The following is a 27,980-nucleotide window of genomic DNA, read 5'->3' on the forward strand; positions in this document are numbered from 1 at the left end:
GCCCTGGATCCGTGCCACCAGAAGGAGTGGGGCCTTGGGTGGAAAGGATGGGGCCGGGACAGCCAGCCCTCAAAGCTGCTTGGACTGCAAAGTAGGGACATAAAAGTGTAGTCAATTAACCAATAAGCAAAAGCTGACAGGTTAATGCTATAGACTTAACGCATTCTCCCCACCCACCACCACCAATAAACGTTTAGCAGGCTGGCCAGCAGCCCGGCTCAGTCCTGGCTGATACAGGGTTCAGGACCTACTCCCACTGTGGCTCTGCACTTAAAAGTGTATTAGGAACCAGGCAGCCGAGCTCAGTTCCAGCTTATGCCAGGTCTGGGAGCTCAGCCCTCACCTCGGACGGGCTGCTGCCACCCTGCATTGCTGCCTCTGTATCTGCGGGTTTGTGAGGGTATCTGGTTTTCCTTGTTTGGGGGTTTGGAAATCATGTCTGAGCTGGTTAATTGTTTTTCTCTGTTCTTTTGTAATTAAGAATTATACCCCAAGAAAAATCCCTGAGTCTATTTCAGTCCATGGCTTTTAACACCCAATCGTTTACTATGCTTGCAACAGTAGTCTTGTTTTAATAATAAAAGTGTTTTTCTTTTTGTTTTGATTAATCAATATTAGTTCATTTTTGTGTCCTTAAACCTACATGCCTAAGTGAAACCACATTACCTGGGAGAAGCAGAACCACATCGTTCTCTTTGTTTTCCTAACTCCAAGCAAAAAGAAGGTTAGGATGGGGGATAGCTTCCAAGTGGTTTCTTCCCTGGAAAAGGCTGGGGGGGGGAAGAAAGGGGGAAAATAGCGAATTAGAGTGTTCATGTTACAAGAAGCTAATAGAGAAGGTGCAAATTGTTCTGAAGTACCCATTGTTTGGTTGGTTAAGTCTTTAGGATGTGGACTGTAGAGTGCTAGCCAGGTAATGTCTTTATTCATATCTTTGTGATGGCTCCCAAATTTGTAAATGAAGTTATGCTCCAATGCTTCCCTGTGTATTCGGCTTGTGGAATTGGCCTGAAACAACACAGTAACTTTAAGATCCACTAATGGGTGCCCAGGCAGGTTAATGTGTTCTCCAACAGGTTTCTGTGTGTTGCCTTTCAGATATCTGTTTTGTGTCCCTTAAGACTTTCCCATCGAGACTGTCCAGTTTGGCCAATATACATGGCAGAGGGGCATTGCTGGCATTTGATGACATAAACCACATTAGTGGATGTGCAAATGAGCTCCTGATGTGTTGGGTCTGATGTGGTTGGGTCCAGTGATGAAATCATTTGAGTAGATGTGTGGGCAGAGCTGGCACCTGGGCTGATGGCAGGGATGATTGACGGAGGTGTGCTGCATGGTTACTGGAAAGAATTTGTTGGAGGTTAGTGGGTTGTCACGATTGGCCTTTCCCCAGGGCCTGTGCGAGTGAGGGGTCATTTTCCAGGGTAGGTTGTAGATTGTGGGAGGGTTTTAAGTTGGGGGCTGTGGGTGATGACAAGTGGAAGTCTGTTCTCTCCTCTTGGCCGGTATTGAAGTAGTTCATGTCTGGGTTCTCTTCTGGCTCTGTCAATCTGTGTTTTCACTTCTTTGGGTGGGTATTTCAGTTTTAAGAAAGCGCTATATATCCTGTAGGTGGTTTTGTCTGTCTGTGGGATTGGAGCAAATCTGGTTGTATCTTAGGGCTTGGGTGTAAACAGTAGCTTGAGAAATGTGTCTTGCATGGAAGCTAGAGGCATGAAGGTAAACGTAGTGGTCGATAGGTTTCCAGTAAAAGGTGGTGGAAATGCGTTCATCATGCAATTGTACTGTAGAGCAGCGTTTCCCAAACTATGGGCCGTGGGGAAAAAAATACCAGGCCTCAGCGTGGCTGCCGGGAGGGGAGCAGAGCGGGGCGAGTTGGGAGGAGGAGGTGGGGAACTGGCCGCCCGGAAGCAGGGTTAGGGGCAGCGGGGATGTCCTGCGGAGATCCAGACGGGTGACGAAAGCAGGGCTGGGGGCAGTGGGGCTGTCCCATGGCAATCCGGGCAGGCGGGCGGCAAAAGCAGGGTTAGGGGCAGTGGGGCTGTCCTGTGGCAATCCGGGCAGGCGGGCGGTGAAAGCAGGGTTAGGGGCAGTGGGGCTGTCCCATGGCAATCCGGGCAGGCGGGCGGTGAAAGCAGGGCTAGGGGCAGTGGGGCTGTCCTGTGGCAATCCGGGCAGGCGGGAGGTGAAAGCAGGGTTAGGGGCAGTGGGGCTGTCCCGTGGCAATCCGGACAGGCGGGAGGTGAAAGCAGGGTTAGGGGCAGTGGGGCTGTCCCGTGGCAATCCGGGCAGGCGGGCGGTGAAAGCAGGGTTAGGGGCAGTGGGGCTGTCCCGTGGCAATCCGGGCAGGCGGGCGGTGAAAGCAGGGTTAGGGGCAGTGGGGCTGTCCCGTGGCAATCCGGGCAGGCGGGCGGTGAAAGCAGGGTTAGGGGCAGTGGGGCTGTCCCGTGGCAATCCGGGCAGGCGGGTGGTGAAAGCAGGGTTGGGGGCAGTGGGGCTGTCCCGTGGCAATCCGGGCAGGCGGGCGGTGAAAGCAGGGTTAGGGGCAGTGGGGCTGTCCCGTGGCAATCCGGGCAGGCGGGAGGTGAAAGCAGGGTTAGGGGCAGTGGGGCTGTCCTGTGGCAATCCGGACAGGCGGGAGGTGAAAGCAGGGTTAGGGGCAGTGGGGCTGTCCTGTGGCAATCCGGGCAGGCGGGCGGTGAAAGCAGGGTTAGGGGCAGTGGGGCTGTCCCGTGGCAATCCGGGCAGGCGGGAGGTGAAAGCAGGGTTGGGGGCAGTGGGGCTGTCCTGTGGCAATCCGGGCAGGCGGGAGGTGAAAGCAGGGTTAGGGGCAGTGGGGCTGTCCCGTGGCAATCCGGGCAGGCGGGCGGTGAAAGCAGGGTTAGGGGCAGTGGGGCTGTCCTGTGGCAATCCGGGCAGGCGGGAGGCGAAAGCAGGGTTAGGGGCAGTGGGGCTGTCCCGTGGCAATCCGGGCAGGCGGGAGGTGAAAGCAGGGCTGGGGGCAGTGGGGCTGTCCTGTGGCAATCCGGACAGGCGGGAGGTGAAAGCAGGGTTAGGGGCAGTGGGGCTGTCCCGTGGCAATCCGGGCAGGCGGGCGGTGAAAGCAGGGTTAGGGGCAGTGGGGCTGTCCCGTGGCAATCCGGGCAGGCGGGTGGTGAAAGCAGGGTTGGGGGCAGTGGGGCTGTCCCGTGGCAATCCGGGCAGGCGGGCGGTGAAAGCAGGGTTAGGGGCAGTGGGGCTGTCCCGTGGCAATCCGGACAGGCGGGAGGTGAAAGCAGGGTTAGGGGCAGTGGGGCTGTCCCGTGGCAATCCGGGCAGGCGGGCGGTGAAAGCAGGGTTAGGGGCAGTGGGGCTGTCCCGTGGCAATCCGGGCAGGCGGGAGGTGAAAGCAGGGTTAGGGGCAGGGGGGCTGTCCCGTGGCAATCCGGAGAGGCGGGAGGTGAAAGCAGGGTTGGGGCAGTGGGGCTGTCCCGTGGCAATCCGGGCAGGCGGGAGGTGAAAGCAGGGTTAGGGGCAGTGGGGCTGTCCTGTGGCAATCCGGACAGGCGGGAGGTGAAAGCAGGGTTAGGGGCAGTGGGGCTGTCCTGTGGCAATCCGGGCAGGCGGGCGGTGAAAGCAGGGTTAGGGGCAGTGGGGCTGTCCCGTGGCAATCCGGGCAGGCGGGTGGTGAAAGCAGGGTTAGGGGCAGTGGGGCTGTCCCGTGGCAATCCGGGCAGGCGGGAGGTGAAAGCAGGGTTAGGGGCAGTGGGGCTGTCCTGTGGCAATCCGGGCAGGCGGGAGGTGAAAGCAGGGTTAGGGGCAGTGGGGCTGTCCCGTGGCAATCCGGACAGGCGGGCGGTGAAAGCAGGGTTAGGGGCAGTGGGGCTGTCCTGTGGCAATCCGGGCAGGCGGGAGGTGAAAGCAGGGTTAGGGGCAGTGGGGCTGTCCTGTGGCAATCCGGACAGGCGGGCGGTGAAAGCAGGGTTAGGGGCAGTGGGGCTGTCCTGTGGCAATCCGGGCAGGCGGGAGGTGAAAGCAGGGTTAGGGGCAGTGGGGCTGTCCCGTGGCAATCCGGGCAGGCGGGTGGTGAAAGCAGGGTTAGGGGCAGTGGGGCTGTCCTGTGGCAATCCGGGCAGGCGGGTGGTGAAAGCAGGGTTAGGGGCAGTGGGGCTGTCCTGTGGCAATCCGGGCAGGCGGGAGGTGAAAGCAGGGCTGGGGGCAGTGGGGCTGTCCTGTGGCAATCCGGGCAGGCGGGAGGTGAAAGCAGGGTTAGGGGCAGTGGGGCTGTCCCGTGGCAATCCGGGCAGGCGGGAGGTGAAAGCAGGGTTAGGGGCAGTGGGGCTGTCCCATGGCAATCCGGGCAGGCGGGCGGTGAAAGCAGGGTTAGGGGCAGTGGGGCTGTCCCGTGGCAATCCGGACAGGCGGGAGGTGAAAGCAGGGTTAGGGGCAGTGGGGCTGTCCTGTGGCAATCCGGACAGGCGGGAGGTGAAAGCAGGGTTAGGGGCAGTGGGGCTGTCCTGTGGCAATCCGGGCAGGCGGGTGGTGAAAGCAGGGTTAGGGGCAGTGGGGCTGTCCTGTGGCAATCCGGACAGGCGGGAGGTGAAAGCAGGGTTAGGGGCAGTGGGGCTGTCCTGTGGCAATCCGGACAGGCGGGAGGTGAAAGCAGGGTTAGGGGCAGTGGGGCTGTCCCATGGCAATCCGGGCAGGCGGGTGGTGAAAGCAGGGTTAGGGGCAGTGGGGCTGTCCCGTGGCAATCCGGGCAGGCGGGTGGTGAAAGCAGGGTTAGGGGCAGTGGGGCTGTCCTGTGGCAATCCGGACAGGCGGGAGGTGAAAGCAGGGTTAGGGGCAGTGGGGCTGTCCTGTGGCAATCCGGGCAGGCGGGAGGTGAAAGCAGGGTTAGGGGCAGTGGGGCTGTCCTGTGGCAATCCGGGCAGGCGGGAGGTGAAAGCAGGGTTAGGGGCAGTGGGGCTGTCCTGTGGCAATCCGGGCAGGCGGGAGGTGAAAGCAGGGTTAGGGGCAGTGGGGCTGTCCTGTGGCAATCCGGGCAGGCGGGAGGTGAAAGCAGGGTTAGGGGCAGTGGGGCTGTCCTGTGGCAATCCAGGCAGGCGGGCGGTGAAAGCAGGGTTAGGGGCAGTGGGGCTGTCCTGTGGCAATCCGGGCAGGCGGGAGGTGAAAGCAGGGTTAGGGGCAGTGGGGCTGTCCTGTGGCAATCCGGGCAGGCGGGAGGTGAAAGCAGGGTTAGGGGCAGTGGGGCTGTCCCGTGGCAATCCGGGCAGGCGGGAGGTGAAAGCAGGGTTAGGGGCAGTGGGGCTGTCCTGTGGCAATCCGGGCAGGCGGGTGGTGAAAGCAGGGCTAGGGGCAGTGGGGCTGTCCTGTGGCAATCCGGGCAGGCGGGAGGTGAAAGCAGGGTTAGGGGCAGTGGGGCTGTCCCGTGGCAATCCGGGCAGGCGGGAGGTGAAAGCAGGGTTGGGGGCAGTGGGGCTGTCCCGTGGCAATCCGGACAGGCGGGAGGTGAAAGCAGGGTTAGGGGCAGTGGGGCTGTCCTGTGGCAATCCGGGCAGGCGGGTGGTGAAAGCAGGGTTAGGGGCAGTGGGGCTGTCCTGTGGCAATCCGGACAGGCGGGAGGTGAAAGCAGGGTTAGGGGCAGCGGGGCTGTCCCGTGGCAATCCGGGCAGGCGGGAGGTGAAAGCAGGGTTAGGGGCAGTGGGGCTGTCCCGTGGCAATCCGGGCAGGCGGGAGGTGAAAGCAGGGTTAGGGGCAGTGGGGCTGTCCTGTGGTAATCCGGGCAGGCGGGAGGTGAAAGCAGGGTTAGGGGCAGTGGGGCTGTCCTGTGGCAATCCGGGCAGGCGGGAGGTGAAAGCAGGGTTAGGGGCAGTGGGGCTGTCCAGTGGCAATCCGGGCAGGCGGGAGGTGAAAGCAGGGTTAGGGGCAGTGGGGCTGTCCTGTGGCAATCCGGGCAGGCGGGAGGTGAAAGCAGGGTTAGGGGCAGTGGGGCTGTCCCGTGGCAATCCGGGCAGGCGGGCGGTGAAAGCAAGGCTAGGGGCAGTGGGGCTGTCCTGTGGCAATCCGGGCAGGCGGGAGGTGAAAGCAGGGTTAGGGGCAGTGGGGCTGTCCAGTGGCAATCCGGGCAGGCGGGAGGTGAAAGCAGGGTTAGGGGCAGTGGGGCTGTCCAGTGGCAATCCGGGCAGGCGGGAGGTGAAAGCAGGGTTAGGGGCAGTGGGGCTGTCCTGTGGCAATCCGGGCAGGCGGGCGGTGAAAGCAGGGTTAGGGGCAGTGGGGCTGTCCTGTGGCAATCCGGGCAGGCGGGCGGTGAAAGCAGGGTTAGGGGCAGTGGGGCTGTCCTGTGGCAATCCGGGCAGGCGGGAGGTGAAAGCAGGGTTAGGGGCAGTGGGGCTGTCCCGTGGCAATCCGGACAGGCGGGCGGTGAAAGCAGGGTTAGGGGCAGTGGGGCTGTCCCGTGGCAATCCGGGCAGGCGGGTGGTGAAAGCAGGGTTAGGGGCAGTGGGGCTGTCCCGTGGCAATCCGGGCAGGCGGGAGGTGAAAGCAGGGTTAGGGGCAGTGGGGCTGTCCTGTGGCAATCCGGGCAGGCGGGAGGTGAAAGCAGGGTTAGGGGCAGTGGGGCTGTCCCGTGGCAATCCGGGCAGGCGGGCGGTGAAAGCAGGGCTAGGGGCAGTGGGGCTGTCCCGTGGCAATCCGGACAGGCGGGCGGTGAAAGCAGGGTTAGGGGCAGTGGGGCTGTCCCGTGGCAATCCGGGCAGGCGGGTGGTGAAAGCAGGGTTAGGGGCAGTGGGGCTGTCCCGTGGCAATCCGGGCAGGCGGGAGGTGAAAGCAGGGTTAGGGGCAGTGGGGCTGTCCTGTGGCAATCCGGGCAGGCGGGAGGTGAAAGCAGGGTTAGGGGCAGTGGGGCTGTCCCGTGGCAATCCGGGCAGGCGGGAGGTGAAAGCAGGGCTAGGGGCAGTGGGGCTGTCCTGTGGCAATCCGGGCAGGCGGGAGGTGAAAGCAGGGTTAGGGGCAGTGGGGCTGTCCCGTGGCAATCCGGGCAGGCGGGAGGTGAAAGCAGGGTTGGGGGCAGTGGGGCTGTCCTGTGGCAATCCGGGCAGGCGGGCGGTGAAAGCAGGGTTAGGGGCAGTGGGGCTGTCCTGTGGCAATCCGGGCAGGCGGGAGGTGAAAGCAGGGTTAGGGGCAATGGGGCTGTCCTGTGGCAATCCGGGCAGGCGGGAGGTGAAAGCAGGGTTAGGGGCAGTGGGGCTGTCCTGTGGCAATCCGGGCAGGCGGGCGGTGAAAGCAGGGTTGGGGGCAGTGGGGCTGTCCCGTGGCAATCCGGGCAGGCGGGAGGTGAAAGCAGGGTTAGGGGCAGTGGGGCTGTCCTGTGGCAATCCGGGCAGGCGGGAGGTGAAAGCAGGGTTAGGGGCAGTGGGGCTGTCCTGTGGCAATCCGGGCAGGCGGGTGGTGAAAGCAGGGTTAGGGGCAGTGGGGCTGTCCTGTGGCAATCCGGGCAGGCGGGAGGTGAAAGCAGGGTTAGGGGCAGTGGGGCTGTCCCGTGGCAATCCGGGCAGGCGGGAGGTGAAAGCAGGGTTAGGGGCAGTGGGGCTGTACTGTGGCAATCCGGACAGGCGGGAGGTGAAAGCAGGGTTAGGGGCAGTGGGGCTGTCCTGTGGCAATCCGGGCAGGCGGGAGGTGAAAGCAGGGTTAGGGGCAGTGGGGCTGTCCTGTGGCAATCCGGGCAGGCGGGAGGTGAAAGCAGGGTTAGGGGCAGTGGGGCTGTCCTGTGGCAATCCGGGCAGGCGGGCGGTGAAAGCAGGGCTAGGGGCAGTGGGGCTGTCCTGTGGCAATCCGGGCAGGCGGGCGGTGAAAGCAGGGTTAGGGGCAGTGGGGCTGTCCCGTGGCAATCCGGGCAGGCGGGTGGTGAAAGCAGGGTTAGGGGCAGTGGGGCTGTCCTGTGGCAATCCGGGCAGGCGGGAGGTGAAAGCAGGGTTAGGGGCAGTGGGGCTGTCCTGTGGCAATCCGGACAGGCGGGTGGTGAAAGCAGGGTTAGGGGCAGTGGGGCTGTCCTGTGGCAATCCGGGCAGGCGGGAGGTGAAAGCAGGGTTAGGGGCAGTGGGGCTGTCCCGTGGCAATCCGGACAGGCGGGAGGTGAAAGCAGGGTTAGGGGCAGTGGGGCTGTCCCGTGGCAATCCGGGCAGGCGGGTGGTGAAAGCAGGGTTAGGGGCAGTGGGGCTGTCCCGTGGCAATCCGGGCAGGCGGGAGGTGAAAGCAGGGTTAGGGGCAGTGGGGCTGTCCTGTGGCAATCCGGGCAGGCGGGAGGTGAAAGCAGGGTTAGGGGCAGTGGGGCTGTCCCGTGGCAATCCGGGCAGGCGGGCGGTGAAAGCAGGGTTAGGGGCAGTGGGGCTGTCCTGTGGCAATCCGGGCAGGCGGGAGGTGAAAGCAGGGTTAGGGGCAGTGGGGCTGTCCCGTGGCAATCCGGACAGGCGGGCGGTGAAAGCAGGGTTAGGGGCAGTGGGGCTGTCCTGTGGCAATCCGGGCAGGCGGGAGGTGAAAGCAGGGCTAGGGGCAGTGGGGCTGTCCTGTGGCAATCCGGGCAGGCGGGAGGTGAAAGCAGGGTTAGGGGCAGTGGGGCTGTCCTGTGGCAATCCGGGCAGGCGGGCGGTGAAAGCAGGGGTAGGGGCAGTGGGGCTGTCCTGTGGCAATCCGGGCAGGCGGGCGGTGAAAGCAGGGTTAGGGGCAGTGGGGCTGTCCTGTGGCAATCCGGGCAGGCGGGAGGTGAAAGCAGGGTTAGGGGCAGTGGGGCTGTCCTGTGGCAATCCGGACAGGCGGGAGGTGAAAGCAGGGTTAGGGGCAGTGGGGCTGTCCTGTGGCAATCCGGGCAGGCGGGAGGTGAAAGCAGGGTTAGGGGCAGTGGGGCTGTCCTGTGGCAATCCGGGCAGGCGGGAGGTGAAAGCAGGGTTAGGGGCAGTGGGGCTGTCCCGTGGCAATCCGGGCAGGCGGGAGGTGAAAGCAGGGTTAGGGGCAGTGGGGCTGTCCTGTGGCAATCCAGGCAGGCGGGCGGTGAAAGCAGGGTTAGGGGCAGTGGGGCTGTCCTGTGGCAATCCGGGCAGGCGGGCGGTGAAAGCAGGGTTAGGGGCAGAGGGGCTGTCCCATGGCAATCCGGGCAGGCGGGTGGTGAAAGCAGGGTTAGGGGCAGTGGGGCTGTCCTGTGGCAATCCGGGCAGGCGGGAGGTGAAAGCAGGGTTAGGGGCAGTGGGGCTGTCCTGTGGCAATCCGGACAGGCGGGTGGTGAAAGCAGGGTTAGGGGCAGTGGGGCTGTCCCGTGGCAATCCGGGCAGGCGGGCGGTGAAAGCAGGGTTAGGGGCAGTGGGGCTGTCCCGTGGCAATCCGGGCAGGCGGGAGGTGAAAGCAGGGTTAGGGGCAGTGGGGCTGTCCTGTGGCAATCCGGGCAGGCGGGAGGTGAAAGCAGGGTTAGGGGCAGTGGGGCTGTCCCGTGGCAATCCGGGCAGGCGGGAGGTGAAAGCAGGGTTAGGGGCAGTGGGGCTGTCCTGTGGCAATCCGGGCAGGCGGGAGGTGAAAGCAGGGTTAGGGGCAGCGGGGCTGTCCTGTGGCAATCCGGGCAGGCGGGAGGTGAAAGCAGGGTTAGGGGCAATGGGGCTGTCCTGTGGCAATCCGGGCAGGCGGGAGGTGAAAGCAGGGTTAGGGGCAGTGGGGCTGTCCTGTGGCAATCCGGGCAGGCGGGAGGTGAAAGCAGGGTTAGGGGCAGTGGGGCTGTCCCGTGGCAATCCGGGCAGGCGGGCGGTGAAAGCAGGGTTAGGGGCAGTGGGGCTGTCCCGTGGCAATCCGGGCAGGCGGGAGGTGAAAGCAGGGTTAGGGGCAGTGGGGCTGTCCCGTGGCAATCCGGGCAGGCGGGCGGTGAAAGCAGGGTTGGGGCAGTGGGGCTGTCCTGTGGCAATCCGGGCAGGCGGGCGGTGAAAGCAGGGCTGGGGGCAGTGGGGCTGTCCCGTGGCAATCCGGGCAGGCGGGAGGTGAAAGCAGGGTTAGGGGCAGTGGGGCTGTCCCGTGGCAATCCGGGCAGGCGGGCAGTGAAAGCAGGGTTAGGGGCAGTGGGGCTGTCCCGTGGCAATCCGGGCAGGCGGGCGGTGAAAGCAGGGTTAGGGGCAGTGGGGCTGTCCTGTGGCAATCCGGACAGGCGGGCGGTGAAAGCAGGGTTAGGGGCAGAGGGGCTGTCCTGTGGCAATCCGGGCAGGCGGGTGGTGAAAGCAGGGTTGGGGGCAGTGGGGCTGTCCCGTGGCAATCCGGGCAGGCGGGAGGTGAAAGCAGGGTTAGGGGCAGTGGGGCTGTCCCGTGGCAATCCGGGCAGGCGGGAGGTGAAAGCAGGGTTAGGGGCAGTGGGGCTGTCCCGTGGCAATCCGGGCAGGCGGGAGGTGAAAGCAGGGTTAGGGGCAGTGGGGCTGTCCTGTGGCAATCCGGACAGGCGGGAGGTGAAAGCAGGGTTAGGGGCAGTGGGGCTGTCCCGTGGCAATCCGGGCAGGCGGGAGGTGAAAGCAGGGTTAGGGGCAGTGGGGCTGTCCTGTGGCAATCCGGGCAGGCGGGAGGTGAAAGCAGGGTTAGGGGCAGTGGGGCTGTCCTGTGGCAATCCGGGCAGGCGGGCGGTGAAAGCAGGGTTAGGGGTAGTGGGGCTGTCCCGTGGCAATCCGGGCAGGCGGGAGGTGAAAGCAGGGTTAGGGGCAGTGGGGCTGTCCTGTGGCAATCCGGGCAGGCGGGAGGTGAAAGCAGGGCTGGGGGCAGTGGGGCTGTCCCGTGGCAATCCGGGCAGGCGGGAGGTGAAAGCAGGGCTGGGGGCAGTGGGGCTGTCCCGTGGCAATCCGGGCAGGCGGGAGGTGAAAGCAGGGTTGGGGGCAGTGGGGCTGTCCTGTGGCAATCCGGGCAGGCGGGAGGTGAAAGCAGGGTTAGGGGCAGTGGGGCTGTCCTGTGGCAATCCGGGCAGGCGGGAGGTGAAAGCAGGGTTAGGGGCAGTGGGGCTGTCCTGTGGCAATCCGGGCAGGCGGGCGGTGAAAGCAGGGTTAGGGGCAGTGGGGCTGTCCCGTGGCAATCCGGGCAGGCGGGCGGTGAAAGCAGGGCTAGGGGCAGTGGGGCTGTCCCGTGGCAATCCGGGCAGGCGGGCGGTGAAAGCAGGGTTGGGGGCAGCGGGGCTGTCCCGTGGCAATCCGGGCAGGCGGGCGGTGAAAGCAGGGTTAGGGGCAGTGGGGCTGTCCTGTGGCAATCCGGGCAGGCGGGAGGTGAAAGCAGGGTTAGGGGCAGTGGGGCTGTCCTGTGGCAATCCGGGCAGGCGGGAGGTGAAAGCAGGGTTAGGGGCAGTGGGGCTGTCCTGTGGCAATCCGGGCAGGCGGGAGGTGAAAGCAGGGTATGGGGCAGTGGGGCTGTCCTGTGGCAATCCGGGCAGGCGGGAGGTGAAAGCAGGGTTAGGGGCAGTGGGGCTGTCCTGTGGCAATCCGGGCAGGCGGGCGGTGAAAGCAGGGTTAGGGGCAGTGGGGCTGTCCTGTGGCAATCCGGGCAGGCGGGAGGTGAAAGCAGGGTTAGGGGCAGTGGGGCTGTCCTGTGGCAATCCGGACAGGCGGGAGGTGAAAGCAGGGTTAGGGGCAGTGGGGCTGTCCTGTGGCAATCCGGGCAGGCGGGAGGTGAAAGCAGGGCTAGGGGCAGTGGGGCTGTCCTGTGGCAATCCGGGCAGGCGGGTGGTGAAAGCAGGGTTAGGGGCAGTGGGGCTGTCCTGTGGCAATCCGGGCAGGCGGGAGGTGAAAGCAGGGTTAGGGGCAGTGGGGCTGTCCCGTGGCAATCCGGGCAGGCGGGAGGCGAAAGCAGGGTTAGGGGCAGTGGGGCTGTCCTGTGGCAATCCGGGCAGGCGGGTGGTGAAAGCAGGGCTGGGGGCAGTGGGGCTGTCCTGTGGCAATCCGGGCAGGCGGGCGGTGAAAGCAGGGTTAGGGGCAGTGGGGCTGTCCTGTGGCAATCCGGGCAGGCGGGAGGTGAAAGCAGGGTTAGGGGCAGTGGGGCTGTCCCATGGCAATCCGGGCAGGCGGGTGGTGAAAGCAGGGTTAGGGGCAGTGGGGCTGTCCTGTGGCAATCCGGGCAGGCGGGAGGTGAAAGCAGGGTTAGGGGCAGTGGGGCTGTCCCGTGGCAATCCGGGCAGGCGGGAGGTGAAAGCAGGGTTAGGGGCAGCGGGGCTGTCCCGTGGCAATCCGGGCAGGCGGGCGGTGAAAGCAGGGTTAGGGGCAGTGGGGCTGTCCCGTGGCAATCCGGGCAGGCGGGCGGTGAAAGCAGGGTTAGGGGCAGTGGGGCTGTCCTGTGGCAATCCGGGCAGGCGGGAGGTGAAAGCAGGGTTGGGGGCAGTGGGGCTGTCCCGTGGCAATCCGGGCAGGCGGGCGGTGAAAGCAGGGTGGGGGCAGTGGGGCTGTCCTGTGGCAATCCGGGCAGGCGGGAGGTGAAAGCAGGGTGGGGGCAGTGGGGCTGTCCCGTGGCAATCCGGGCAGGCGGGTGGTGAAAGCAGGGTTAGGGGCAGTGGGGCTGTCCTGTGGCAATCCGGGCAGGCGGGAGGTGAAAGCAGGGTTAGGGGCAGTGGGGCTGTCCCGTGGCAATCCGGGCAGGCGGGAGGTGAAAGCAGGGTTAGGGGCAGTGGGGCTGTCCTGTGGCAATCCGGGCAGGCGGGCGGTGAAAGCAGGGTTAGGGGCAGTGGGGCTGTCCTGTGGCAATCCGGGCAGGCGGGAGGTGAAAGCAGGGTTAGGGGCAGTGGGGCTGTCCCGTGGCAATCCGGGCAGGCGGGAGGCGAAAGCAGGGTTAGGGGCAGTGGGGCTGTCCTGTGGCAATCCGGACAGGCGGGAGGTGAAAGCAGGGCTGGGGGCAGTGGGGCTGTCCCGTGGCAATCCGGGCAGGCGGGAGGTGAAAGCAGGGTTAGGGGCAGTGGGGCTGTCCTGTGGCAATCCGGGCAGGCGGGAGGTGAAAGCAGGGTTAGGGGCAATGGGGCTGTCCCGTGGCAATCCGGGCAGGCGGGAGGCGAAAGCAGGGTTAGGGGCAGTGGGGCTGTCCTGTGGCAATCCGGGCAGGCGGGAGGTGAAAGCAGGGTTAGGGGCAGTGGGGCTGTCCTGTGGCAATCCGGGCAGGCGGGCGGCGAAAGCAGGGCTGGGGGCAGTGGGCTGTCCCGTGGCAATCCGGGCAGGCGGGCGGTGAAAGCAGGGCTGGGGGCAGTGGGGCTGTCCTGTGGCAATCCGGACAGGCGGGAGGTGAAAGCAGGGTTAGGGGCAGTGGGGCTGTCCTGTGGCAATCCGGGCAGGCGGGCGGTGAAAGCAGGGTTAGGGGCAGTGGGGCTGTCCTGTGGCAATCCGGACAGGCGGGCGGTGAAAGCAGGGTTAGGGGCAGTGGGGCTGTCCTGTGGCAATCCGGGCAGGCGGGCGGTGAAAGCAGGGTTAGGGGCAGTGGGGCTGTCCTGTGGCAATCCGGGCAGGCGGGTGGTGAAAGTAGGGTTAGGGGCAGTGGGGCTGTCCTGTGGCAATCCGGGCAGGCGGGTGGTGAAAGCAGGGTTGGGGCAGTGGGGCTGTCCCGTGGCAATCCGGGCAGGCGGGAGGTGAAAGCAGGGTTAGGGGCAGTGGGGCTGTCCCGTGGCAATCCGGGCAGGCGGGAGGTGAAAGCAGGGTTAGGGGCAGTGGGGCTGTCCTGTGGCAATCCGGGCAGGCGGGAGGTGAAAGCAGGGTTAGGGGCAGTGGGGCTGTCCCGTGGCAATCCGGGCAGGCGGGTGGTGAAAGCAGGGTTAGGGGCAGTGGGGCTGTCCTGTGGCAATCCGGGCAGGCGGGAGGTGAAAGCAGGGTTAGGGGCAGTGGGGCTGTCCTGTGGCAATCCGGGCAGGCGGGAGGTGAAAGCAGGGTTAGGGGCAGTGGGGCTGTCCAGTGGCAATCCGGGCAGGCGGGAGGTGAAAGCAGGGTTAGGGGCAGTGGGGCTGTCCTGTGGCAATCCGGACAGGCGGGCGGTGAAAGCAGGGCTAGGGGCAGTGGGGCTGTCCTGTGGCAATCCGGACAGGCGGGTGGTGAAAGCAGGGTTAGGGGCAGTGGGGCTGTCCTGTGGCAATCCGGGCAGGCGGGCGGTGAAAGCAGGGTTAGGGGCAGTGGGGCTGTCCCGTGGCAATCCGGGCAGGCGGGAGGTGAAAGCAGGGTTAGGGGCAGTGGGGCTGTCCCGTGGCAATCCGGGCAGGCGGGTGGTGAAAGCAGGGTTAGGGGCAGTGGGGCTGTCCCGTGGCAATCCGGGCAGGCGGGAGGTGAAAGCAGGGTTAGGGGCAGTGGGGCTGTCCTGTGGCAATCCGGGCAGGCGGGAGGTGAAAGCAGGGTTAGGGGCAGTGGGGCTGTCCCGTGGCAATCCGGGCAGGCGGGAGGTGAAAGCAGGGTTAGGGGCAGTGGGGCTGTCCCGTGGCAATCCGGGCAGGCGGGAGGTGAAAGCAGGGCTGGGGGCAGTGGGGCTGTCCTGTGGCAATCCGGGCAGGCGGGAGGTGAAAGCAGGGTTAGGGGCAGTGGGGCTGTCCTGTGGCAATCCGGGCAGGCGGGAGGTGAAAGCAGGGTTAGGGGCAGTGGGGCTGTCCCGTGGCAATCCGGGCAGGCGGGAGGTGAAAGCAGGGTTAGGGGCAGTGGGGCTGTCCCGTGGCAATCCGGGCAGGCGGGCGGTGAAAGCAGGGTTAGGGGCAGTGGGGCTGTCCTGTGGCAATCCGGGCAGGCGGGAGGTGAAAGCAGGGCTGGGGGCAGTGGGGCTGTCCCGTGGCAATCCGGGCAGGCGGGAGGTGAAAGCAGGGTTAGGGGCAGTGGGGCTGTCCTGTGGCAATCCGGGCAGGCGGGAGGTGAAAGCAGGGTTAGGGGTAGTGGGGCTGTCCCGTGGCAATCCGGGCAGGCGGGAGGTGAAAGCAGGGTTAGGGGCAGTGGGGCTGTCCCGTGGCAATCCGGGCAGGCGGGAGGTGAAAGCAGGGTTAGGGGCAGTGGGGCTGTCCTGTGGCAATCCGGACAGGCGGGAGGTGAAAGCAGGGTTAGGGGTAGTGGGGCTGTCCTGTGGCAATCCGGGCAGGCGGGAGGTGAAAGCAGGGTTAGGGGCAGTGGGGCTGTCCCATGGCAATCCGGGCAGGCGGGAGGTGAAAGCAGGGTTAGGGGCAGTGGGGCTGTCCTGTGGCAATCCGGACAGGCGGGCGGTGAAAGCAGGGTTGGGGGCAGTGGGGCTGTCCTGTGGCAATCCGGGCAGGCGGGAGGTGAAAGCAGGGTTAGGGGCAGTGGGGCTGTCCCGTGGCAATCCGGGCAGGCGGGAGGTGAAAGCAGGGCTGGGGGCAGTGGGGCTGTCCTGTGGCAATCCGGGCAGGCGGGCGGTGAAAGCAGGGTTGGGGGCAGTGGGGCTGTCCTGTGGCAATCCGGGCAGGCGGGTGGTGAAAGCAGGGTTAGGGGCAGTGGGGCTGTCCCGTGGCAATCCGGGCAGGCGGGAGGTGAAAGCAGGGTTAGGGGGCAGTGGGGCTGTCCTGTGGCAATCCGGGCAGGCGGGCGGTGAAAGCAGGGCTGGGGGCAGTGGGGCTGTCCTGTGGCAATCCGGGCAGGCGGGAGGTGAAAGCAGGGCTGGGGGCAGTGGGGCTGTCCTGTGGCAATCCGGGCAGGCGGGAGGTGAAAGCAGGGTTAGGGGCAGTGGGGCTGTCCCGTGGCAATCCGGACAGGCGGGAGGTGAAAGCAGGGTTAGGGGCAGTGGGGCTGTCCTGTGGCAATCCGGGCAGGCGGGTGGTGAAAGCAGGGTTAGGGGCAGTGGGGCTGTCCTGTGGCAATCCGGGCAGGCGGGCGGTGAAAGCAGGGTTAGGGGCAGTGGGGCTGTCCCGTGGCAATCCGGGCAGGCGGGAGGTGAAAGCAGGGTTAGGGGCAGTGGGGCTGTCCCGTGGCAATCCGGGCAGGCGGGCGGTGAAAGCAGGGTTAGGGGCAGTGGGGCTGTCCTGTGGCAATCCGGGCAGGCGGGAGGTGAAAGCAGGGTATGGGGCAGTGGGGCTGTCCCGTGGCAATCCGGGCAGGCGGGTGGTGAAAGCAGGGTTAGGGGCAGTGGGGCTGTCCTGTGGCAATCCGGGCAGGCGGGTGGTGAAAGCAGGGTTAGGGGCAGAGGGGCTGTCCTGTGGCAATCCGGGCAGGCGGGAGGTGAAAGCAGGGTTAGGGGCAGTGGGGCTGTCCTGTGGCAATCCGGGCAGGCGGGTGGTGAAAGCAGGGTTAGGGGCAGCGGGGCTGTCCTGTGGCAATCCGGGCAGGCGGGCGGTGAAAGCAGGGTTAGGGGCAGTGGGGCTGTCCCGTGGCAATCCGGGCAGGCGGGAGGTGAAAGCAGGGCTGGAGGCAGTGGGGCTGTCCCGTGGCAATCCGGGCAGGCGGGAGGTGAAAGCAGGGTTAGGGGCAGTGGGGCTGTCCTGTGGCAATCCGGGCAGGCGGGCGGTGAAAGCAGGGTTGGGGGCAGCGGGGCTGTCCTGTGGCAATCCGGGCAGGCGGGAGGTGAAAGCAGGGTTAGGGGCAGTGGGGCTGTCCTGTGGCAATCCGGGCAGGCGGGAGGTGAAAGCAGGGTTAGGGGCAGTGGGGCTGTCCTGTGGCAATCCGGGCAGGCGGGAGGTGAAAGCAGGGTTAGGGGCAGTGGGGCTGTCCTGTGGCAATCCGGGCAGGCGGGCAGTGAAAGCAGGGCTGGGGGCAGTGGGGCTGTCCTGTGGCAATCCGGGCAGGCGGGAGGTGAAAGCAGGGCTGGGGGCAGTGGGGCTGTCCCGTGGCAATCCGGGCAGGCGGGAGGTGAAAGCAGGGTTGGGGGCAGAGGGGCTGTCCTGTGGCAATCCGGGCAGGCGGGAGGTGAAAGCAGGGTTAGGGGCAGTGGGGCTGTCCCGTGGCAATCCGGGCAGGCGGGTGGTGAAAGCAGGGTTGGGGGCAGTGGGGCTGTCCTGTGGCAATCCGGGCAGGCGGGCGGTGAAAGCAGGGTTAGGGGCAGTGGGGCTGTCCCGTGGCAATCCGGGCAGGCGGGAGGTGAAAGCAGGGCTGGAGGCAGTGGGGCTGTCCCGTGGCAATCCGGGCAGGCGGGAGGTGAAAGCAGGGTTAGGGGCAGTGGGGCTGTCCTGTGGCAATCCGGGCAGGCGGGCAGTGAAAGCAGGGCTGGGGGCAGTGGGGCTGTCCTGTGGCAATCCGGGCAGGCGGGAGGTGAAAGCAGGGCTGGGGGCAGTGGGGCTGTCCCGTGGCAATCCGGGCAGGCGGGAGGTGAAAGCAGGGTTGGGGGCAGTGGGGCTGTCCTGTGGCAATCCGGGCAGGCGGGTGGTGAAAGCAGGGTTAGGGGCAGTGGGGCTGTCCCATGGCAATCCGGGCAGGCGGGCGGTGAAAGCAGGGTTAGGGGCAGTGGGGCTGTCCCGTGGCAATCCGGGCAGGCGGGCAGTGAAAGCAGGGCTGGGGGCAGTGGGGCTGTCCCGTGGCAATCCGGGCAGGCGGGCGGTGAAAGCAGGGTTAGGGGCAGTGGGGCTGTCCCGTGGCAATCCGGGCAGGCGGGCAGTGAAAGCAGGGCTGGGGGCAGTGGGGCTGTCCCGTGGCAATCCGGGCAGGCGGGAGGTGAAAGCAGGGTTAGGGGCAGTGGGGCTGTCCCGTGGCAATCCGGGCAGGCGGGCGGTGAAAGCAGGGTTAGGGGCAGTGGGGCTGTCCTGTGGCAATCCGGGCAGGCGGGCGGTGAAAGCAGGGTTAGGGGCAGTGGGGCTGTCCTGTGGCAATCCGGGCAGGCGGGCGGTGAAAGCAGGGTTAGGGGCAGTGGGGCTGTCCCGTGGCAGTCCGGGCAGGCGGGAGGTGAAAGCAGGGTTAGGGGCAGTGGGGCTGTCCTGTGGCAATCCGGGCAGGCGGGAGGTGAAAGCAGGGTTAGGGGCAGTGGGGCTGTCCCGTGGCAATCCGGAGAGGCGGGAGGTGAAAGCAGGGCTGGGGGCAGTGGGGCTGTCCTGTGGCAATCCGGGCAGGCGGGAGGTGAAAGCAGGGTTAGGGGCAGTGGGGCTGTCCCGTGGCAATCCGGACAGGCGGGAGGTGAAAGCAGGGTTAGGGGCAGTGGGGCTGTCCTGTGGCAATCCGGGCAGGCGGGAGGTGAAAGCAGGGTTAGGGGCAGTGGGGCTGTCCTGTGGCAATCCGGGCAGGCGGGAGGTGAAAGCAGGGTTAGGGGCAGTGGGGCTGTCCTGTGGCAATCCGGGCAGGCGGGAGGTGAAAGCAGGGTTAGGGGCAGTGGGGCTGTCCTGTGGCAATCCGGGCAGGCGGGCGGTGAAAGCAGGGTTAGGGGCAGTGGGGCTGTCCAGTGGCAATCCGGGCAGGCGGGAGGTGAAAGCAGGGTTAGGGGCAGTGGGGCTGTCCCGTGGCAATCCGGGCAGGCGGGAGGTGAAAGCAGGGCTAGGGGCAGTGGGGCTGTCCCGTGGCAATCCGGGCAGGCGGGAGGTGAAAGCAGGGTTAGGGGCAGTGGGGCTGTCCTGTGGCAATCCGGGCAGGCGGGCGGCGAAAGCAGGGTTAGGGGCAGTGGGGCTGTCCCGTGGCAATCCGGGCAGGCGGGAGGTGAAAGCAGGGTTAGGGGCAGTGGGGCTGTCCTGTGGCAATCCGGGCAGGCGGGCGGTGAAAGCAGGGTTAGGGGCAGTGGGGCTGTCCCGTGGCAATCCGGGCAGGCGGGCGGTGAAAGCAGGGTTAGGGGCAGTGGGGCTGTCCCGTGGCAGTCCGGGCAGGCGGGAGGTGAAAGCAGGGTTAGGGGCAGTGGGGCTGTCCTGTGGCAATCCGGGCAGGCGGGAGGTGAAAGCAGGGTTAGGGGCAGTGGGGCTGTCCTGTGGCAATCCGGGCAGGCGGGAGGTGAAAGCAGGGTTAGGGGCAGTGGGGCTGTCCTGTGGCAATCCGGGCAGGCGGGAGGTGAAAGCAGGGTTAGGGGCAGTGGGGCTGTCCTGTGGCAATCCGGGCAGGCGGGAGGTGAAAGCAGGGTTAGGGGCAGTGGGGCTGTCCTGTGGCAATCCGGGCAGGCGGGAGGTGAAAGCAGGGTTAGGGGCAGTGGGGCTGTCCTGTGGCAATCCGGGCAGGCGGGAGGTGAAAGCAGGGCTGGGGGCAGTGGGGCTGTCCTGTGGCAATCCGGGCAGGCGGGTGGTGAAAGCAGGGTTAGGGGCAGTGGGGCTGTCCTGTGGCAATCCGGGCAGGCGGGAGGTGAAAGCAGGGTTAGGGGCAGTGGGGCTGTCCCGTGGCAATCCGGGCAGGCGGGAGGTGAAAGCAGGGTTAGGGGCAGTGGGGCTGTCCTGTGGCAATCCGGGCAGGCGGGCGGTGAAAGCAGGGTTAGGGGCAGTGGGGCTGTCCTGTGGCAATCCGGACAGGCGGGAGGTGAAAGCAGGGTTAGGGGCAGTGGGGCTGTCCTGTGGCAATCCGGGCAGGCGGGAGGTGAAAGCAGGGTTAGGGGCAGTGGGGCTGTCCCGTGGCAATCCGGACAGGCGGGAGGTGAAAGCAGGGTTAGGGGCAGTGGGGCTGTCCTGTGGCAATCCGGGCAGGCGGGAGGTGAAAGCAGGGTTAGGGGCAGTGGGGCTGTCCTGTGGCAATCCGGGCAGGCGGGAGGTGAAAGCAGGGTTAGGGGCAGTGGGGCTGTCCTGTGGCAATCCGGGCAGGCGGGCGGTGAAAGCAGGGTTAGGGGCAGTGGGGCTGTCCCGTGGCAATCCGGGGAGGCGGGTGGTGAAAGCAGGGTTAGGGGCAGTGGGGCTGTCCCGTGGCAATCCGGGCAGGCGGGAGGTGAAAGCAGGGTTAGGGGCAGCGGGGCTGTCCCATGGAGATGGGGTGTGGGGGTGGGCAGCTGAACCAGGGCTGGACTGGAGCCGTGGCCGGGGGGGGGGCGGGCTGGAGGAGATCAGGAGGAGGAGGACGGGAGAACCAGCTGCTGAAAGTTTGGGACACCCTGGTCTAGCCAGCTTTCTATCCATCTTACCAGTCCATATTCCCTTAACTTGCTGGCAAGAATATTGTGGGTGACTGTATCAAAAGCTTTGCTAACGCTGGCACTGGGGGCTTTGGGAGGACCAGAAACAACTTATTTGAATATTCATAACTTTCTTAATGAATATGCAAATATGCAAATGAATGTTACTGGTCCTCCAAAAGCTCGTGAATGGATTTACTGGTCCCTGTGTCAAAAAGTTTGGGAACCCCTGCTGTAGAGTCAAGGAAGTGGATCTCTCATGTGGACTGATCCAGGCTAAGGTTGATGGTGGGAATGATATAAGAATGATCACACTAGGTCAGAGCAATGGTTCATCTAGCTCAGTGTCCTGGCTTCTGACACAGGCTGGGGCCAGGTGTTTCGGAGGGAATGAACAGTCTAGGGCACTTTTGAGTGATCCGGCCCCTGTTGTCCGGTCCCAGCTGGCAGTTGGAGGTTTAAAGACACTCGGAGCATGCAGTTGTCTTGGGTAATAGCCAGGGCTCGACAAATGCACTCACCCGCGGCGAGTAGTTTTTTCCAGCTGGCGAGTGCAGGGGCGGACTGGCCCGGTGGGCCGTTGTGACGGGCTGGCCGAAGCCTGCACTACGAGCGGCGTGGCCCCATCCAATCCGCCGGCCGGCAGAGGAGCACAGCACCGCTGGGGAGGGGGAAGTGCGGTGATTCTTCCCATTGGGCTCCCTGCGTGCAGCTCCGGTGCGAGGAGGCGGGGCGGGATGCCAGGATGCTGGTGGGACCTGGCCCTGCTGATCTTAAAGCAGCTCGGCTCTGGCTGCGTGTCCCTGGGAGCTGGCTGCGGCGCACGGCACAGCCAGGGCCCGCCCTGCTGGCTCCAATCCTGCCCCAGCCCCCCTTTGTCTCCGCGCCGCCTGTTCCCCATACTGCCCCTGGACCCCCTGCTCTCCCTCTTCCCTATGACCCTTTGGCTCTGCGTCACCCTTACACCCCGCACCCTGCTCCCCCGATCCCTGCCCCCCCAGCGCTGTGCTGCCCATTCCCTGAACTGCCCCTAGACCCCGATCCCTCTGCCCCTCCTGTTCCCCATGTCCCATTCTCCGTGCCTCCCCCACACCCTGCTCCCCCCGATCCCTGCCCCCCCAGCTCTGTGCTGCCTGTTCCCTGCACTGCCCCTAGACCCCGATCCCTCTGCCCCTCCCGTTCCCTGCGTCTCATTCCCCGTGCCTCCACCACACCACATCAAATTAATAAGAAGAAAGGGGAAGGCACCAAGGGACAGGGGTGCAGGAGAGACAAATGCCAGGGGGCCAAGTGCAGACAACGAGGAAAAGGGCAGGAGGGGAGGTGTCAGTGAGAGGGGGGACAGGGTGATGCTGGGAGAGGAGAGGGTAAGGGCACTGGGGAGTAGAGGGGGAGGGGGAGGTGCTGGGAGAAGGCTTGAAAGAAGGGGTGGGCATGAGGAAGGCAGGGATGGAGCAAGGCATCTATTAGGACAGGGGCATGAGGGGAACGGGGGCAGAGGATGGTGAGGGGGTGGGTATCAGGGAAAAAGAGCAAAGGGGCAGGGGCAGTGAGGGAAGGGGGAGGCACCAGGAGGGTGCAGGTGCCAGGGGATTCTGGAGGTGAAGCAGAAGGGCAGACACCTGCAGGGGAGGGACCAGCACCAGAGGAGAGAGGCAGGGCAGGTCTGTCAAGGGAGGTTTTAGCAGAGGGGATGAGAAGGGGTAGCTCACATGATCAGAGTGGGGCTACTGGAGGAGTGGTCACAGGGCAGAGAGAGAGGGGGGCAGGTCTCAGGAAGGCTGAGGGCGGTGAGAAGGGCAGGAGTCAGGACAGCAGAGGGTGAGGGGTTGGGGGGCAGCAGGCACCAGGGGAGCTGATGGAACAAGGGGAGGAGACATGGCAGCAGAGAGAAAATGCAGAGGTTTATAAGATATTTATTAATAACCTGGGTGATATTTATTAATAACTTATTAGTAATTACTGTTCTTATTAGGAATTTATGCCATTAAAAAACCACTTTTTGTGGGGGAGGGTGGCGAGTCCCTTTTTTGTCTGGCGAGTGGGGTTTTCCATAATTTGTCGACCCCTGCTAAGAGCCATTGCTAGACTTCTACTCCATGGACATTTTTTTTTTGAAGCCCGTTACACTTTTGGCCTCACAAATTCGCACTGGCAAGAAGTTTCACAAGTTCACTGTGCTGTGTAAAGTACTCTCTTAAGTTTAGTTTATTTTTAAACCTGCTGCCTGTTAATTTCATTGGGGACTCCTAGTTTGTATTATGTGAAGGGGTAAATAACACTTCCCTATTCACCTTCTCCAGATCATTCATGGACCTCTAGCAACTTACCCTTTAATTGTCTCTTCTAAGCTAAACAGTTTTCTCTTTTAAAAAAAATTTCTCCTCGTGTGGAAGCTGTTCCACACCTATAATCATTGTCATTTTCCTTCTTGGCTTCTTTTTCCAAATCACATGTATCCTTTTTTTTGAGAGCCTGTGACTAGAACCGCATGCAGAAGTCAAGGCGTGGGCATATCATATCCTCTCTTCTTTGTTAAACCATGCCAAGTTTTTCCCTTTTTTTTCAGAAGAGAATTTCTCTAGGTCTTTGAGCATGCTTCTCACACTTCTCTGAGCCCCCTTGAATTTTGCAAACTTATTTTTTGAGGTGAGGTGATCAGTACTGCACATGGAATTCCTGCAATGAACTGTTGATTTATATAAGGGTGTTGGGATATTTTTCATATTATTTCTTAGCCAGCCTACTATTTTGTTTGCTTTTTTTCACGGAACCTGCAGTTTGCACCAAGGTCTGCATTGTACTGCACACAGTGACACTGCGGGTTTCTCAGAGTTTCTGTAGAAACCTGGAAAATGTATAAGGAGTTCTCTTGTTTCCTCCCATGTGTCTTTCTTTGCATTCGTCACCTTAGCGTTAATTAACTGAGCTTAGTAATGCATTCTCCTTCCCATAGCGTGTAAGCCAGTTTTTTCAATGTAGTCAGGCAGCAAAACAGACCAAAGCAGTGAAGGGAGCTCGCTGAAAATTTTCCATCTAAAGTAACTTTTTGACAGAAAATGCCTTTTTGAAGAAAGAGACGGTTCTCCAGGAACTAGCCTGCTGTAGTTAAACACCTCTGTGGGGTTTCACTATAAAACCTGAAACTGAAGAGATCGCTAACCTCATTTTCTTTGTTTTGTTGGGGGAGGGGTGAAGGAAACGCTTCCTGACCAGCTACGGCGGCAGATGACTCCCTCACAGCTCCCCAGCAAGGCAGTGGTGGAGATAGGAGTCCTGGTGCTTCACTTTCCTCTTACGACTTTTCTTCTTTTCCCAGGTGCCTTCGTGATCTGCTGGACTCCAGGACAGGTGCTGCTCCTGCTGGACGGGCTGGCTTGTAAGAGCTGCAATGTGCTGGCTCTGGAGAAGTATGTCCTCTTGCTGGCAGAGATCAATTCCCTCATCAACGCCATTGTCTACTCCTATCGGGACAATGAGATGCGCAGCACCTTCCGGAAGATCCTCTGCTATGTCTGCAACAGGAATCCCAAATACTCTCCCGCGTCGGTGAAGTCCAAAGTCACAAAACACATGATACTCTCTCAGAACGGCCACTCTGTCCTGGACTCTTCACTCTAGGCACATATCCCAGGGCTCCTCCGACCCACTCCCTAGCAGCCGCAAGAGAGCAGAGTCCCGGTGGGACTGTTTGCCAAGCAGAAGAATGTTTTAAAAAAACAAAACTTGTTTGAAAGCATCAATGTTGGGATAAAGTGTAGCGTGAGCAGAATGGGGCGCACAGCTGTGAAGGCAGGGCCTTGTTGGACACAGACAGGCTTTGATTTACATTAAAGAGGTGCTGTTCTTCACAACACTCTTGATTGAAATCTAGCAGCATCCACAGGCAAGCTCCATGTCAACTGAGATGCTTGTATGAGTATTTCTACGTGAGACAAGTATTGTCTTAGTTCTTCAGTATTACTGCCTACAAGAATGATTGTTCCAGGGCCAAAGCACAAAGTCTTTTTTGCTTAATCTTCCCTTACTTATTGCAGTCAGCAGGAGCTTGGCTTTTGCCTGAATGACTTCTGACCCACAGATTGTGAAAGTCCTGTTCTCTTCAAGGCATCTGTAAGGAAGATCCAGTTTCTTTGTGAGATGAAGTTGCTGCTTTGCTGAAGTGTCTGTTACTGACTGTTCAAGTATTGTGGGGTTTTCCAGATGACCTAGGAACACAAATCCCTTTCCTGGGCTAGAGAGTTGAGCTGCAGCTAACAGCTTCAGGAGCACGGTTGTTCTGTTAAGCGTGCTACACGGTAGTTGGTCATCATGCCTGCAAGTGCCTTGCCTATTCATGAAGATGGAGTCATGTTCCCATGAAGCAAACCCGTGCCACCACCAGGAGCTCTTTTGGACAGCTTTGTGTTGGGAGCGTGAGACAATCAGCACTTTCCCCTGGATTTTAATGTGCAGTTTGTAGCTTAACCTTCTCTTGTTGAAATAGCATGTTAACACCATCCATTCAAATGTGCCCTTAAAGGCAAACCAAGATCCCTTTTTGTCTCTTCACTGTACAGAAACAAGAAGCATTTCTCACCAATACACATAGGGCTAAATTCTTTGCTAGAGTAGCTACCTTGACTTCAGTGAATTTATGACACCAGAGTGTTTGACCCTTGAATGTCTGTGAACGCTGTGATAAGTTGTGATTGTCATTTCAGCGCCCCCTGCTGGAGGCAGCCATTTTGCCAGAGTGAGAATGTGTGTGACTGGCTGAGAGACTAAACAATTCTCCGAGTTTCTCCCATGTCATGAACAAAATTGTTGAGTGGGATTTGCAAAGGCTCTCAGCAGTGGTCTGCGCCCTCTCCCAAGGGAGAGAGTGGGGGGTTTACTTTTGGCTCCAGTGGGGGGGAACCTGGAACTGACTGCCCTCAATTCCCAGTGACATCAGCGTGTCTCATGACATGCCATTGGGCCTGGGGGAAATTGGGGAGATTACCAAGCCTATATGGAAACCGATGACACTTTGTTTAGTTTCTTCCCTCATGGCCAGTGTTGCAATCATAGCTATTTCTGTTTAGCTCCATGACTGTCTCATGCTGCAGCTCAGAAATCCAGATGCAACTAAGAAACAGCTTTCAAACATGTGCAGTGTGGTCATGCTAGGAAAGCTTGTTACCTTTTAAACTTTCATACCATGGGAAGAAAATGGGCCGTGCTTTGATTGGCTGAGGATTTTAGTGGTGTACATGTTTTCTACCAAAAAGAAAGCTACAGTTGCATCCAAGGGCTTTATGGGCTAAATTCTCCGCTGGTGCAGATTGGCATAGCTGCATTGAAGCCATTGGCCAATTTTCACTAGCAATGAAGTAGATCCTCATTGTTTGTAGACTCCTGGGGATTTGTCACAGATGCTGCACTGGGCCCAGGACAACGCTAACCATTTTCCTAAAGCTTCTGCCAAAAGCCCTGAAGCAGCAAAGCAATAAAAGTTCCTTTGTTTTTAAAGCAAAGCAAAATTTACCTTAGACATATTTGTCCAGAATTACAATTTTTTAAGGGGAAGATAATTAAAAGCGTACATTAGTTGTGTTTAGCTGTGAGATTGGGATCAAAATTATTTCCGGGAGAAAAAAAACCTTGACTGTGCTGCATGCGGGTTATGAATTAATTTTTGCAGTGGATGAAATGACACACACACCTTCAGAGAACTGCAGTTGGCTTTTATGTGCAATTGGGCCTTAATAAGTTGTGCACATTCCTCCCAGAGTGCTTGGCTGAGTAGCCTGACCTCACCTATTCTGCTGGGTTGCAGCTGTTACTCTGTGTTACAAAGAGCAAGAAAGTCTGCTTTTGCAAGTGGTTTCCAGCAGGTACCTCAGTGGAGTGAGAAAAGCGGTCTCTTAATAATTTTCCTTTATTTGATAGTTTACTGCCATCCTAGAGAGGTCAATCTTTGTGTTTTCTGCATCTTAACTGGTTTATTTAAAACTAGCCCAAGAGGCACACCTTTGTTAGCTGTGACGGATTGTTATATGTGAGTTCTTGTTGGTTGTAAGGGCTTGTGCCAGCCAGACACTCCCGTCTGAGTGTCCTGCCTTGGAGCTTGTTGACACTTTCTCTGTAACAGTGGAGTCGGAGAGCTGAGTGGTGACTATGCAAAAATTCAGCCTGTGATTTATTCTCCCATTTAAAAATGCACCTCCTCAACCCAATACAGACAGTGAATATCAAGAGAGCCCAAATCTCCTGTGGAAACAAGCCGGTGAGTGACAGCTGTCACTTGTTCTGAAAGGAAAGAAGGTGGCTTGAGTTTTAGTGAGTTTTCTCTTCCCAAGTGATGTCATCCTTAGAAATCTAGCTGATTTCCAGTAGCTATAGGAGAAGGAAAATAAGCATAGAAGGAAGAGTGGGAAACTATTTCAGAGGAAATTTGAAAGGAAAGGCAGAGCCAGTGAGACAGAGGACTGGCAGGTGCAGACACAAACCCGCAGCAATGGAGATAAATGGTGTAGATTGAATCCACACAGTCATAGAATCATAGAATACTAGGACTGGAAGGGACCTCGAGAGGTCATCGAGTCCAGTCCCCTGCCCTCATGGCAGGACCAAATACTGTCTAGACCATCCCTGATAGCCATTTATCTAACCTGCTCTTAAATATCTCCAGAGATGGGGATTCCACAACCTCCCTGGGCAATTTATTCCAGTGTTTGACTACCCTGACAGTTAGGAACTTTTTCCTAATGTCCAACCTAAACCTCCCTTGCTGTAGTTTAAGCCCATTGCTTCTTGGTCTATCCCCAAAGGCCAAGATGAACAAGTTTTCTCCCTCTTCCTTATGACATCCTTTTAGATACCTGAAAACGGCTCTCATGTCCCCCATCAATCTTCTCTTTTCTAAACTAAACAAACCCAATTCTTTCAGCCTTCCTTCATAGGTCATGTTCTCTAGACATTTAAGCATTCTTGTTGCTCTTCTCTGGACTCTTTCCAATTTCTCCATCTTTCTTGAAATGTGGTGCCCAGAACTGGATACAATACTCCAACTGAGGCCTAACCAGCGCAGAGTAGAGCGGAAGAATGACTTCTTGTGTCTTGTTCACAACACACCTATTTGCTTTTTTTTGCAGCAGCATCACACTGCTGACTCATATTCAGCTTGTGGTCCGCTATAACCCCTAGATCCCTTTCTGCCGTATTCCTTCCTAGACAATCGCTTCCCACTCTGTATGTGTGAAACTGATTGTTCCTTCCTATGTGGAGCACTTTGCATTTGTCTTTATTAAACTTCATCCTGTTTACCTCTGACCATTTCTCCAATTTGTCCAGATCATTTTGAGTTATGACCCTGTCCTCAAGAGCAGTCACAACCCCTCCCAGCTTGGTATCCTCTGCAAACTTAATAAGCGTTCTTTCTATGCCAATATCTAAATCGTTGATGAAGATATTGAACAGAACCGGTCCCAAAACCGATCAAATGCAGATCTGCGGCTGGTCAGGACTCTGTACAAGAAATGATTTCCCAGGAAACACAAAGCCTTGGGAACAGGAGTTACCTTTCGTGTTCCATTCCCGATTCTTTTTTGTGTGTGTCTAGCTACCCGCTTTGCAGAGCAGGTTATGATGTTCTCTGCTACACTGTCAGCTTCCTAGAGGCAACTTGCAGACTCAGAAATAACTTTCTCATTGCACATGAATGAGATACTGGCAAGTGCATGTGGGTTTGGCTCTTTGGTGTCACACTAATGCAGATTCATGATGCACTATACCTGCACTGTTAATTTCTTAGTGCGCAAGACAAAAAAGCAGAGCTAGTATCCCTTGCTCTCCATCTCAAGACGAAAAAAATGGATTTCTAATGTCAAAGTATGAACCTCCCTTTGAAAGTCGGTCTACTTTTTCAAGCTACTAATAAGAAAATATCCCTGTAGCCAGAAATTGGCTTGCATTGTATTATTCTAAATGTCAGAGATGCATGTGGCTATTAGACTCCCCGAGCATTGGGTGGAAGGAAGGAAGAGACACGTAGCACATATTTGATCACTTAAAAATAGTTCCTATGTGAGAAC

General features: G+C 60.7%; 1 protein-coding gene across 5 annotated transcripts in view; it reads left to right on the forward strand.

Annotated features, from left to right (window-relative positions):
• LPAR2 (lysophosphatidic acid receptor 2) overlaps nt 1-27,212 on the forward strand; it is a 64,367-nt gene extending 37,155 nt beyond the window's left edge. For all 5 annotated transcript variants that reach the window (XM_075902470.2, XM_075902469.2, XM_075902468.2 and 2 more), the window contains exon 4: nt 23,243-27,212. In XM_075902470.2, coding sequence (XP_075758585.1) covers nt 23,243-23,544 — 302 coding nt within the window. In that variant the 3' untranslated portion in view covers nt 23,545-27,212. The remainder of the gene's footprint in view (nt 1-23,242) is intronic.
• Nucleotides 27,213-27,980: the final 768 nt, after the last annotated feature.

The sequence above is a fragment of the Pelodiscus sinensis genome, chromosome 31 (genome assembly GCF_052426305.1).
Source record: "Pelodiscus sinensis isolate ZL-2025 chromosome 31, ASM5242630v1, whole genome shotgun sequence".
In the NCBI taxonomy this organism is placed as follows: domain Eukaryota; kingdom Metazoa; phylum Chordata; order Testudines; family Trionychidae; genus Pelodiscus; species Pelodiscus sinensis.